The following is a 14471-nucleotide window of genomic DNA, read 5'->3' as shown; positions in this document are numbered from 1 at the left end:
GAACATTTAGGATGAAGAAGATGATCATACATTTAGTAACATGTAAAATTGCAATTACTACACAAACAGTAATTTTAATATAACTGACTACTCCTTACTGAAGAATATGTAATGATTTCTGAAAACTAAACTGAGGTGACTAACATCCACTAAAAAGACAAATTATTTCCCCGTAACTACCGCTATAGTAAAAATATAATTTTATTCACGGTACTTGACCTTGGACGACGATCAAGGTCATGGTCGGGTTGAACGACTGACCTTGTTTCAGAAAACAGGTCACGTGATTTCACTAGCTACTAGACGTCTGCACGTGGAGAAACAATGACGTAACTAGAGGGGGAGGTTCGGAGAACGGAAGAGAAATAGGGTGTTAGATGCGGGAAAATGGGACGGGGGAAGGTCTCGACAATCGCCTTAGAAAATTCGCCCACCCATCCCCCCATTACTATCTCATGTGTTAGGTTTAAAGTAGATATTCTGACTACGTGCATATGTTGTTTAAGTATATGTGTGTGTGTATTCATGTATGGTATGCCGATATTCACGAGAAAATTTCTTTTCTTTTCCTCCCTCTCTTTCTACATGCATGAAAAGCGGGAAAACTGGAACGTTTTCTATAGTCTAGTCTTATTACCGTTTTAAATGAACTAAATATAATTAGACCCCGAAGTACTCAAAGCGCCACCTCCCGCGTAATCAATTAACAATAAATAAGTATTACCCAGCTTCATTAAATCATTCTATTATATCCCTACTCCTACTACTACTACTAGTACTATTACTCCAGTTAATTAACCCAACAGAAATTCTGCTAATAATACAAGATAACAACACTCAGCAACACGCACCCACGGCAAAATGTACGAGCTAATTACTAAATAAATAAAGAAATAATTTGTTTCTAAGTTGCCAAAGATTATATTTGAAAGTATCATCCCAGCAATTGCCTGGTGGAACTAAATAAAAATAAAACCTACGTCAAGACGGCGGACTGCAGGATGACGTTAAACCATTTATCTAGAGCACATATAGTCAGTTTTGGAACTTTTTAATGTTTCATACTGAAATCAACTTATGACATTTATTTCTTGCATCACTTGCAAAACAAATGTCATGAGAAACCAAAATTTTTTGACATGTCTCCTTTAAAATAGTTTACGCCAACCATCTTTATATATAAAATATAACTTTACAAAATTAATAGGAAAAACGCTAAAATACAGCTTGCTTTCTCTACTTTAGTTGCTGCTTCGGTCCACAAATTCTCCGCTACTTTTTTTTGCAAGTTCGTGAATAGTAAAAGGTTGAAAACCGTAGTTTACACAAGCCAGAAGTGTATGAAAACACACCGGCAATAATGGCATTCTTCAGCGTCGAAAATGCACTCGTTTTGTTTTGTTTTCATTTTTCATTTGAAATACACTAGACTCTCGCTAATCCGGCCATTCCTGGCACATATGGGTGCCGGATTATTGAGTGTCTGACATTTATTTTATTTATTTATCTTTTTTTATTTATTTTGAAAACATTGGGGATATAGTGTGCTGTACTTTATTAAGTCGAAGGATATAATTTTAAAACAGAGGATATACTTTATTAAATACAAATATACATTAATTTTCAAAGAAAACTTAGTCCTTAAGTAGTATCACTCACTATGAAACATGTCCCTAATTATTAACTGTCGCAATTATGATACGCGACGGTAGCATGCTTTATCTCGCAACCGAACTGTAAAGAATGCTACAATTTCGAATACGTACAGTATATAAAGCATTGTTTAACTAAGCATTGTTGCGCATGCGCACGATAATTCATTCTGCACGTATTTTGGTTGCATGTGCGCCGGACTAGCGGGAGTCTAGTGTACTGATATATCGGATGCCCATGTACGTCCCTTGTATAAACCAACATACAGTATTTCATATTTATTGGACTTCTTTTATGAATCTATTGCAAAAAATGAAATTCAAAATTTACAAAATGCGATAAAAATTGAAATCACGGTACAAAATGCGGTATCATAATTTGCTACACATGTAAATTGTAAAATAATAATAATAATAAAATCTTTGAGTTTTACTTCCCACGTTTATGCCGGTTAGGCTAAAGGAGACTGTGATGATGAGTAATGAATGAAATGGTAGAATGAAGAAAGTGGGAGGAAACCCACGCACACGGTGTTTGTCCACCACAAAGTTCACTTGGCGGGGGCTGGGATCGAACCCGGGACCCCAAGCACCAGAGGTGAACACTGTACCACTGAGCCACCGCGGCCCCATAATTGTAAAAAAAAATGCTGATTCATACACACACACACATACATATATATACGTATTTTTATATATTAAAATTAAAAGTAATATATATATCGAAAATAACTTTCAGGAAATAAGGAACATTTTACCAGATTTGAAGAAGACATCAGTAAAGCAAAGCATTATCATTCTTATTCATCCCAAAGAAAATGAAAAAAAAAAAAAAAAAACTTTCCCATAGAATTCAATGGACAGATGGTGCAGATATTCTACATCGTTAATGTGGGACGTAAAACTCCAAAATTCATTCATTCATTCATTCTACATCGTTAATAAGGAACGATAATAACTTCCTTATTATCGAATAGATAATAACGATTAATCATAGTTTTTCTGTTATAAATTAACTAAATTCATTGTGTTACGCACCGTGTTCGTGGGTTTTCTCGGGGTTCTCCCGTTTCCTCCCACTTTCTTCATTCCAGCATTTTCACTCATCTCTCATCATCACCGTCTCCTTTAGCTTAACCGGCATAACCGTGGGACGTAAAACTTAAAGATTTCATTTTTTCATTGTGTTACGCTGCACTGTAATTTAATGGTGTTTTACGGCAACATTTGTCAGTCAATCCTTCTAATTTTAACGAGCATTGTAAAGCTAGTGGCTTTTAAAATAATTTCCCAATTGTACCAATGATTTTCTTATTTCAATTCATTTCTCCGAGATCAGTACGACCATAAGGAATATTATCTTTCATTTTCTTTCTCTAATTATATGTAAGTTTCGTGAATACTAGTTCAGCAAGTATTAGATACCTTTCGAAGCAAGACACACACTACTTGCACAAAGCGACGTTCTTTTTTATTTATTTATTGTTCTTTAACTTCCTTGTCGGCATAAAGGCTATATGACAGAAGATTGCATGAGGTCTTACCAAGGGCGCCGATTTGTCTGTAAATTTGAGGGGGCCCATTCAGATGCAGAAGGTAGGTGTAGGTATATTATATATATATATATATATATATATATATATATATATATATATATATACAGGGTTTGTATGATAAGTAATGAGACCAGGTCTGGAAACATTGTTTTATTGATCTGATCTGTACAGGGACTTAAAAGCTTTCGAAGTACTCTCCTCTTGCGTCGATGCACTTCTGCAATCGATGTTTCCACGCTGCAAACGCCCCCTGGAAGTCAGCAGCCGGCATGTCCTTTAGAAATGTGGTCACGGCTGCTTGGATGGCTGTGACGTTTGCAAAACGGGTTCCTTTCAAGCGTGGCTTCAGCTTCGGGAAGAGGAAGAAGTCGGCCGGGCTCACATCTGGGCTGTAGGGTGGTTGTGGAAGGACTTCCACCCCAATCCGGGTCAAAAAGGAGGTCACTAAGAAGGCGGTGTGGGCAGGGGCATTGTCGTGATGCAACTTCCACCGGCTAGCGATCGCCGGTCTTTTCCGCTTGACGCTCCTGTGCAGTCTCTCAAGGACTTGTTTGTAGAAGGCGGCGTTGACGGCTTGTCCTTGGGGTACAAACTCCTTGTGGACCACCCCCACATTGTCAAAAAAAAACAATCAACATTGTTTTCACCTTTGACTTCGACATTCTGGCCTTCTTGGGGCGCGGGGACGCAGGAGTGTGCCACTCCGCGCTTTGACGTTTCGTTTCAGGGTCGTACTGGAACACCCACGACTCGTCATCTGTTATGACGTCATCTTCAAAGTTAGGGTCACTGTTCATGAGGTTCAACAGTTCCTGACAACAATCAACACGTCGTTGCTTTTGTTCGTCAGTCAACACTCGCGGCACCAGTTTCGCACAGATTTTTCTCATTCCCAATTGTTCCGTCACAATCTTGTGCACTGTTGTGTGGTTCATATCGAGTTCATCAGCAATCAATCTCAACGATAATCGACGGTCTGAGTTCAGGAGATCCCTCACTTTTGCCACAGTTTCGTCCGTAGTCACTGTTGTCGGGCGTCCAGCCCTCTCCAGATCCTCAACGCTTTCCCGGCCGTTCCGGAACGCACTGTGCCAACGAAACACCTGGGCTTTGGATAGGGCTTCCTCTTTGTAGGCCTCCGTGATGAGAGAAAGCGTCTGAGTAGCCGTTTTCCCCAGGCGAACGCAAAATTTGATCGCATAACGCTGTTCGATGGAACCCTCCATGTTTGTTGATTTTCCGCCGTGACAAGAATGTTCACAAGGGCTTTGTCCAAGGCTTGTCCGCGCTCCACTAAGGCTCGGAGCCAACTGACGCGCGGTGCGTTGCTTTGCTCGGACCCCCCCCTACATCCTCCATCACCGACAAACCCGCTCCAGCGACACGCGCGCCGCGGCGCGGCGAGTCTCATTACTTATCATACAGACCTTGTATATATAATGAGGATTTTACGACAAATTGCATTCAAATTATGCCAAATATTGTATATTCATAAATACAATACGGGAGCCACACGAGCTTTGGGGGCCCCGGGCCCCTCCAGGATCGGCGCCCTTGGGTCTTACCATTCAATTCAGCTCCTGCCAAGCGGGTTTTGTCGCGGACAAACACCATCTGCGTCGGTTTTCTCAGGTTTCTCCTATTTCCTCCCACTTTACTCATTGCTCCATTATAATCCATTTCATCATCATAGTCTAAGTGAGCCTTAGGAGTGGCTAATACTATTGAAAATATTAATCGAACACAGAAATTATGTTTTCTATCGGCTATAAATCTTTTTTTTTTTTTTTAAGAAGTCACGAGACGCCACAGGATATTTTTTTTATGATTGCACAGACATTTACCTAATTTTGTTAACCAAAAATTATATTATAAAAATCAAAGGATTTACTTAAGCTCGAATCTATTTGAACACTTCATAACGAAATGAAGCTCAAAGCGAAATGACATCACTATTTACCAAGATTTCAACATAGTTTTCCCTCTTATCGAACTTTTGCTTTTTAGATAAACAAACTGAAACGTTAGATCAACATAAGTTTGCAAGCTTTTTTTTCTTTTCTTTAATTTGATCAAAATACCCTGTGAGTGCATATCTTCAAATCACAGAAGAAATTTTCTTAGTATTTTATACGTTTTTTTTTAATTTAGTACAGTTTAAAGGTCATAAATTAAAAACTCGTCATAATGAGTAAGTAATAAAACTCACTTTAAACCGAATGAGTAGAGAAACGACTGTAGTGAAGACCGAAACCAGGAATAGTTTTATGATCTATCTTTCCTACACAGAAGACGAAAATTGTGTAATATGTAAAATCAAATACGACCGACTGGTCTGTGAGGTGTTAGCCTAGGATACAGCTTAGTGTAAAATACTATTTTGATAATTCGTCGGCCTACGATTTAGGCTGCAATTACACTGAATCAGAATTCGTACAGAATTTGGTCGTATGATCTATCAACAATTACACATATTACTTTATGTTCATGTATGCGGGTGCATTTACTTCCGTCTTCTCGTACGAATAAAGGTCTTCGAACATCAATTAATTTGTTTATACAAATTACTGAGAGTTAAGTTGTTGATAGTGATAATCACCTGACTTAACCTTTACAACGGTTGTAAGCGCAGGTGGTAAATCGATGACTAACAGTATATACTGACAGTCAGAATTCGTTAGGAAAAACGAGATACAAATTCTTCATCCTTCTGCACCCCACTCTCTACATACGAACTTCATTTCACAGGACTACCCCAACACTAGATTAATTACTTTTCACTACTTTAGTTTAGCGTCCCTTTCAGCATCAAGGTTATATGAGACGTAAACCTACAGCTTAGCAGTGGTGGAATCCGAATCACATGAGGTGGTCCCACGTAGCGTAGTCACTAACGCTCTCGCCTTTGGTGCGAGTGGTCCCGGGTTCGATTCCCGTCGGGGACACTCGGTTGAAAAAGTGTGAAACTTTTTTTTCAGGTCAGCCATCCTGAGTGAGGTTCTATTGGGTTTTCCTTATTCAACCAGACAAATGCTGGGATGATACCTAATATATTGGTCCCAGGGCGCTTTCTTCCCTTTCCTCGGATAGTGTGATTGCCATGGCACGTCATCCCTCATACGTGACGGAATAACATGGCCATAGATGCCGAAAGCCCAGAAATCTCATTTTTAAATCCCGAATTACATGAGCTGCCGCCGGGTCTCCTACGCCGAGTGCACGTACGCTGAACACACAGCCATGAGAGTTTTCACTACCCTTTTCACTGCAATGAAACATGTCTTATGAAGTGGAACCGTTAAGTAAACGGAAAACAATAAGTGCTTATTCTCACTTAGAGAAACTCAGGTTCGATTCTCGAGATTGATACACATATTAATCGATATTTCCTCTTGTTTCTTAGTTTCTTTTCATCTCGTATCATCGGAGATACAAAATATTTATCGCAGATAAAATCATATTTTATACTGACCTCAGTGTCTGTTATTTCTTCTCTGCTGTGAGCTGATCCATGGTATTAGACTCAGCTGCTAATGGATTTTCCTTGACATCCATCACCACTTGCAATTTGATTTAATAACGTCATTTCGTCAGCTAATTTATACAATTCTATAGACAGTATAGCAACTGATTAAAGTAAATTGAACATTTTAGTTCAGTCTAGGAAAATACCAGAGAGAAAATGGAAGACAATTTTCTCTTCTAAAAAAAGAAAACTCAAGGAACTTGTTTGTAAGATCTGTAGGTACCCTTAATGAATAGCAGATGCATCTTTTAAGGTAACTACAAGGTCTACACAGATAATAGAATCGTTTCAAACTTGGTTTATTGCACGTATAATATACATACATAGTCAAATCTTTTGAAAAAAAAATTAGAAATGCATACGTATTTACAAACTTCGGCGGAGCTAAAGGAAAACAAAAATATATTTTTCACGTAAAACTTAAACGCCTTAAAAGAACTTAATAAATGAGGCATCGATACATTCATCATAATTTCAGATAGTGATGATTTCAGGAATCCCCCCCCCCCCAAGAGCTACGAAATTTCTCGTCATAATGCTGGATGTAGATTCCAGCATTTTCGTAATACTGTACTACTATTCACCTCCCCGAAGATTGATACTCATCCTCGGAGAAAATCTTCTGAAATCACTAATTTCACAGTTAACTGGGTATATGACAATACTAAACTTTTATGTAGCGGACGCTAAACACTATGTCGTAAAACGCTAATTAGCAATGTTTACATGTCATCTAAACAGGCTGATATAATTTGACAAATGATGTTTCCTTTTTCAGTCCCACGTAAATGCTTCCACGTTACGAGAGAGGCAGAGATGCTGATGAATGAAATGGTAGATTGAAGAAAGTGAGGAAACAGCAGAACCATGAGAAAACCCACGCGCACAGTATTTGTCCATTAGAAATCCCACTAACCGCGAGCTGGGATCGAACCAGGGAACCCACTTACCAGGGGTAAATACTTTACCATTGAACCAAGCATTGTTCATTTTCACACATGTAGGAAAACTGCACGCACATTTACTATGCTGACTTGATCTCGCCTACCTCTCTAAAATGGTTCAAGTTATCTAAGTTCACCCATTTAACTTTTTTTTTTTTTTTTAATTGGTATCATGAACCGTTTCTGTGTTACATATTGAATTAACTTTTGGTCAAATAGCTTACTGTATTTCAGTCCTGGCAATAAAATGTCATTAATTCACAGCCTGTTTTTACATTACAATCTCAGAACGAAATGATAAATATCTCAATCAATCATTTTCACAATTGTGTTGATACTAGAACGACTTCGTTTGTCAATATAACAATTTGTACCCGAACACCTGTATAACTGATATAAATTTCGAAACAAGACAGCGGATGCAGAAGGGAGCAAAATAGAAGCAGAACTACGGAACGTAAAATATAATGCAATGAATTGATTTATTTATTAGTTGCGTGTTTATATGTATATATAAATATAAATGTTCTAAATCTATCACGCATGATCCATTTCTTCTTTTTTTTCCCTTTCTTCCTTTGAATAGGAAGAAGAAGAGAAGGAAGGTAATGACGAAATTCTCTCGTCTATTCTCCGTCTCTCTACTTTCCGCTTTTGTCCACTTGGGATGCGAGCTCATAAATTTCCTCAGGGCACGACGTCGACTCGTCTTCAACCCCAACCGTGTGCTGACTCAAAAGAAACGAGAGAGAGAGAGAAAGCGTGACGACCAGAAACTCTAGAAATCAATACGTGAAGGAAGAAGACACAAGACATGGGTACTTACTTCTTCTCCCGGCCACCAGATGGAAACAAAACTCACTGAATCATCCTTAAATTTAATATGGACAATATTTTGCAGTAGGTGGGATGTAATAAATATGCTGAATAAATGACTGTGTAAACGTGATGACAAAAGCAACCAAAAACAAATTTGATAAGCGGTATACAAATCTAACTGCAATTTAACCAATAAAATATATTTTTTTGTTTTCTGTATAAATATACGAGATTGCCTTTGCCTAAAGTATAAAATGATTAAATGAATGTGGCTGGGCTTCATCCCGTTGGAATATGAAGCTCTTGAAATTCCCAATCTGAGGAAACATTTTCTACGTCAGTGTTTCTAATTTTTTTCAACTAGGGGACCATTTTAATTAGTCAGAATGTTCTACAGGCAACTCAATATGTCATCTTCGAATAATAATAATAATAATAATAATAATAATAATAATAATACATTCAGAGAATATACATTCTTCCTACGATTGAATTTTTCAAACCACGTTTCGCCTAGATTACGTTCAGTTGAAGATGGAAGCCAGAACATCACAGAGGACTAACGGAAAGAGGTGTCTGATCTAAGATTCGACAATATATCGCTGAACATGAACCCTCATAACTTTGCAACCAAAGGATATATCTCACTGATGGTGAGAAGAAAATTAATACGTTAGAAAATTTGAGGAAAGTCTGCGATAAATGGGATGAAAATAAACGGTAGAAAGGCAAAAGCAACGGTGATTGGTATCGAATGTACAAGTAGAGGAGAGTGAGGAAGAGGTGACTATATTTTTTGGTACCTGGATTAGTGTTATTAGCGAAGACGAAGTGCGAGAGCAAGGATAGAAATGGCGAAAGCAAATCGGAAGAACAGAAGTATATTTTGTGGGATCTAAAATAAAGTAAGAAAGTATCTATAATGTTTCGTGTGGAGTATTGTACTCTATGGGGCGCAAACATGGTACACTACCCCAGGGCCGTGCCGTGGGGGACGAGCGGGACGGCCCCGGGCGCCGAAGTAAGGGGGCGAAAAATTCGGGAGAAAAAAGGAAAAATTGCTTGGAATATATGTATGGGGGCGCCGTCGTATACTCTCGCCCCAGGCGCTGATTTTCCATGGCACGGCCCTGCACTACCCAAAACTGACGAAAAAAGATTTGATGCTTTCGAAATGAGAGAAGGAAAATGCAGAAAATTAGTTTGGTCGAGTGAAGAAGTGTTGGTAACAGTACAAGAGAAGAATGGAATAATATTAGATGTAAAGGATAGAGGGGAAATGGCTGGAACACTGTCTGCTAAGGAGGTGACAGGAGGTACGGTATGGTGTTAGGGAAAACAGGAAAATGAGTTCCAGTTGATGAACGATATTAAAATAGAAAATTGTTACATCCAGACGAAGAAGTAAGTCAAGAATCACGTTACTTGGAAGCCTCTCAACTTGCGACAAGTAACCAGCCAATAATAGCAGGATATCTCAAGATGACGAGTGGTGGTGTGGTTGACGTAACACTTTATGTACTAATTGAGAAGAACGAGCTATACACAAACTCTTTATATATGCACTTTAGAATAACTAATTATACTCTCATTTCCTCTTGCGAAATATACTTCATGGCTTTTCCCTAAAACATTTATATCAAATGCTTCTGCTTGCAAATTAAAAAGGAAACGAAAGTTATCTGATATATCAGCGTTATGTTAATACAAACAAAGAATACGACAAAAGTAACTTTAAAAAAGAACTCACCGAAAAGACTAGCGGCGTCCAGCAGGTTGGGAGTGGGGACGGACTTGTCTTTGGCCCCTCCCTTGTCCCGATCCGCCTTACCATCACTCTCGTCCTTATCCATGGTCACTGTACGCCACCTGTCGGTACGAAAAGAAAGAAAAAAAAGAAATGAGATCACGTTAATTCATCACAAGAAACTAGACAATTCATCTTAGAAGACTTAACACTGAGAAAACATCTGGCATTCATGACACCTCTTTGGAAGAAAAAAAGGTGATCTCGTCCTCGAAATACTGTACAACCGTTCAAGAATGATATATTAATAATTTAGTTTATATCAGTTGTTACTTTTCGAAATACACAGGGTGTTAACTACAACATATAGTACAAACAGTAAAGACAGTTCTTGACAAAAATTCTCAATTTAAATATCGTGATGTTGGGTACAATAATTTTAAAATAAATTCAAGATTCTAAAATATTTGTTTCGTTAAATGATAAGAACTTCCGAGTTGAACATTAAGGAAAGAAATTAATAACATAAGGACGTATTGAAAAGTATTGTTAGGTTATTGCTGAAGAAATATGCCATAAGAGAGATGTAGTAGATAGTATAGTGGAAAGAAAAACGAACGAGGGAAGACAGACTACAACTGAATAATAATAATAATAATAATAATAATAATAATAATAATAATAATAATAATAATAATAATAATAATAATAATAAAAAATATTGTCCGAACTGACATATTACGCATTGATTTTAAAAAGTTTCGTCAAAATCAACCATTTTATGCAAATTTATGATTGATACGTGATACTTTGTTTTAAGTAGTTGTTCCGCTCAAGCCTTCGACCCGCTGTATACTGTAGATTTAAATCGTGCTTAATTCTAAACTTTATTTATGTTTACATTTAACAAATTTAAGAACACTTATTTATTTTGAATTTGTCCACCAACCACCTCAATCTCCATACCACATTTTCTATTCAATTATTGAAGGACTTCGTTACACTTCACTAGCATTGACATTAGTTAACACATTAGTGTGAGGCTCGCAATAATAGTGCACGTAGCGACATCTATTAGCGTGCATGTTTACTCTTCGGGATTGGCGTTCCGCACTAATGATAATTGCCAATTAATATAAGGGTTCTCATTGTGCGTCTTTCTACAATTTATGTATTACAAATCTCTTAAGCAAGGTTGCATAACGTTCAATGATAGCGTGATGCACAGGCTTGCAGGTTTGTTTCATAATTACGATATTTTTTCTTTCGTACGTTAAAATTGAAATATATTACAAAAAAGCATAGAATAATGGCAATAGGTACACTGTAATATTTTTACTAGCAAATATGCTACATTATATCACCGTTAAATTACAATCCAGTGTAACTGGAGAAATATGGTTGATATTATTTATTTAAGAAGAATACAACAGGTAATTCTACCCATTACAGTGTTTATATCAGAGTTACACAGAATAGCTGTAATATATTTGCGTAATCTATTCTGACTCATACCGTGTATAATAAGTAATGATTAATTGTACTAATATTAACTGTCATTTTAAAATACGAGTACTAAGACTATTATTTTAGTGTAACATTATTCTACATGTGTTACTTTGTTTTAATTTACAACGATATATTTGCCAATCATTCGTTGTAATTTTACTGAAAAATTACTGAGTAGAATTTATAAAATGCCCTATGATTTATTACGCTTTTTTTTAACATATTGTCCATTCCTTTTCAGTATGTAATGAAAATATGTCTTCCTTCAAAACAAAGAACAAAACAAGCGGCTTGAGCTCTTTGGCACATACACACGATAAGCATTTCCTGTTATTTCTTACACGGGAAGTTATTAAAAGTGTGTGTCTGTGAATGCTATTCTAATTACGAAAGTTCCATTTCGCTGAAAATTACTTTGCATAATATATTAGATGGCAAACGCTCTTTTCAGTAATTATTAACACTTTCGAAGAGCAGCATATATACGGTAATATGCCAAACCACTTTTTTTTCGAATTTAAATTTTAGAACTTTTTTTTTAACTTCACATTTGATTTTGTCCTTTTTTTCTTCGAATTTAAAGGGTGAAAATAAACGGGCGAGAAGATACTACCCGTAATTTCATTATAAACACATTGTTTAGGCGGATACTATTTTTTCACCTAAAATCTATATTATTTAAGTAAATTTACAGTTTAATGCGATTTCCTAAATCTGGATTAACTATCTCATCGAGCACGGTTTGGAAGAAAAAGTGATTAAAAAAATCTACGTAAACATTTATTAGGCATTCTTTAATGACTCTTGAGAAACTCAATAAATAATAATAATAATAATAATAATAATAATAATAATAATAATAATAATAATAATAATAATAATAATAATAATAATAATAATAATAATACAGGAATAGAACTAATCGTAGCACGTTGAAGAGTGAGTAGCGAGTAACTGTAGTTGTACGATGACAATTAGGAAATATTAACAAGCAGTGTTTCATTCAGACGTGTTAGCGGGACAAATTTCTGCCCAGTTATATCATTTCCCCCCACAATTTGAGGATACAGGTGTAGCATGTACTGTAGGTGATGAATATGGTCTTTCCCATATATCTATATCTATATCTATCTATCTATCTATCTATCTATCTATCTATATATATATATATATATATATATATATATATATATATATATATATATATTACACAGAGGACAAGATAAAAGGCTGATAAAAGAAGTAGGAGGGAGGAGAAGTAGTCAAAGGAGGATGAGAACGAGAGTGGAGAGAAGGAAAAGTAGTAAGAAGAGGAAAAGAAGAAGGAAGAGAAGGAGGAGCAGAGCAGAGGAAGGAAGAGAAGCATCAAGGGGGGAGGAGGAGGAAGGCAAGTATAGTAGTAGCAGTGGTAATAATAATAATAATAATAATAATAATAATAATAAAGAGGAGGAAAATTATCATCTCAGATTCTTACATCTCTACTATACTTTAATCAACCTCTGAAGACAGTATAATGTGAGTTTCAGCTATATATTTAGTAGTCACTATTACCTAGTTTCGCAATCTGTTAAACTGTCAGTTCATTATTATAAATCAGAAAGTATTATTTTACTACCCAATTAATAATTTTGGTTAAGTAGCCAGGTTTTGAGGCAAACTTTCTTTTTTTAAAAAAAAAAAAAAGAAAGAAAGAAAGAAAGAACGTATCGGGATATTATTAACATTAAAATTTCGTTTCACATAAACAAGTTATTTCTGTCTAAACGAAGGGGGTAGGGATTACCCATTCTAACACACAGTAACAAATCAACTGCGATCATTTTCTCATTTATGTCGCTTATAGCCTATTAACACATCTTTAACAGCGTGATTTCTTCTCTAACCAGTTTCTATTCTTCTTTTTTTGTTGTCTGCATCTGCAATATTACTTCCTTCCCTATTTCTTCTCAACACCTCCCAATCGCTTTTCCATCCCATCCAGTTAATCTTCTCCATTCTTCTCAACACCTCCCAATCGCTTTTCCATCCCATCCAGTTAATCTTCTCCACTCTTTACAATACAGACACTTCGAATGGTTCGTTCTTTATGTCGCTGTTACACACAGAACAATAAACACATATAATATACGTATTTCGGCTTTTATTTAAATATTCAAGATCTTTTAACCAGTCTTAAGGGACCCATACACGCAGACACATGCATGAAGAAACCTTCCAACATGCATGAAAAATTATAAAACCACAGGCAAGTTGATCGTGTATGGCCTTGTTCATGCATGTTGAAAGTTTTCAAAATCCTCTGTACACATGCATGATGGTTTTGCCGTTCTTCATGCATGTTTATCGTGTATGTACTCGTTCATGCAAGTCGGTTGTTTTATATTTAGGTACGCCAATCACGACAGCGGAAGAAATCACGTGACTCATCCGATTCATTCTTTTACTAAGTTGGACAGCAAATTGGTATGTGTGGGGGACAAAAACATTCTCCCACCTTGCGTGATGAAACAAATCTTTTATGCAAGTTGGTCATGCAAGTCCGTATGTCTATAGCTCGCATTATTTTTATTATTTTCTGCTTTATTTTAACTGTATTGCGTAATCTGAAACATTCTGTGTTGGAAATTATTGTACTTGCTGATTGTTCGTTCCTAACACTTTACTGTTTCCTTTTTCTCTGCGCAATCATTAACAAGTTTTGATTTTTGAGATGTT

General features: G+C 36.5%; 1 protein-coding gene and 1 non-coding gene across 17 annotated transcripts in view; one reads left to right on the top strand and one right to left on the bottom strand.

Annotated features, from left to right (window-relative positions):
• The window catches only part of LOC145668426 (bromodomain adjacent to zinc finger domain protein 2B-like), a 403232-nt gene that overhangs the window by 120219 nt on the left and 268542 nt on the right, over positions 1-14471 (bottom strand). For all 16 annotated transcript variants that reach the window (XM_081736246.1, XM_081736251.1, XM_081736248.1 and 13 more), the window contains exon 4: positions 10248-10366. In XM_081736246.1, coding sequence (XP_081592372.1) covers positions 10248-10350 — 103 coding nt within the window. In that variant the 5' untranslated portion in view covers positions 10351-10366. The remainder of the gene's footprint in view (positions 1-10247; positions 10367-14471) is intronic.
• Positions 6080-6153, top strand: TRNAQ-UUG (transfer RNA glutamine (anticodon UUG)). Its single transcript has one exon. It is a non-coding gene; the product is annotated as a tRNA-Gln (tRNA).

Source organism: Thermobia domestica, chromosome 13 (assembly GCF_964235325.1).
Source record: "Thermobia domestica chromosome 13, izTheDome1.hap1.1, whole genome shotgun sequence".
Lineage (NCBI taxonomy): Eukaryota > Metazoa > Arthropoda > Insecta > Zygentoma > Lepismatidae > Thermobia > Thermobia domestica.
The sequence above is the reverse complement of the archived record's forward strand: the minus strand, read 5'-3'. Positions and strand labels throughout refer to the sequence as shown.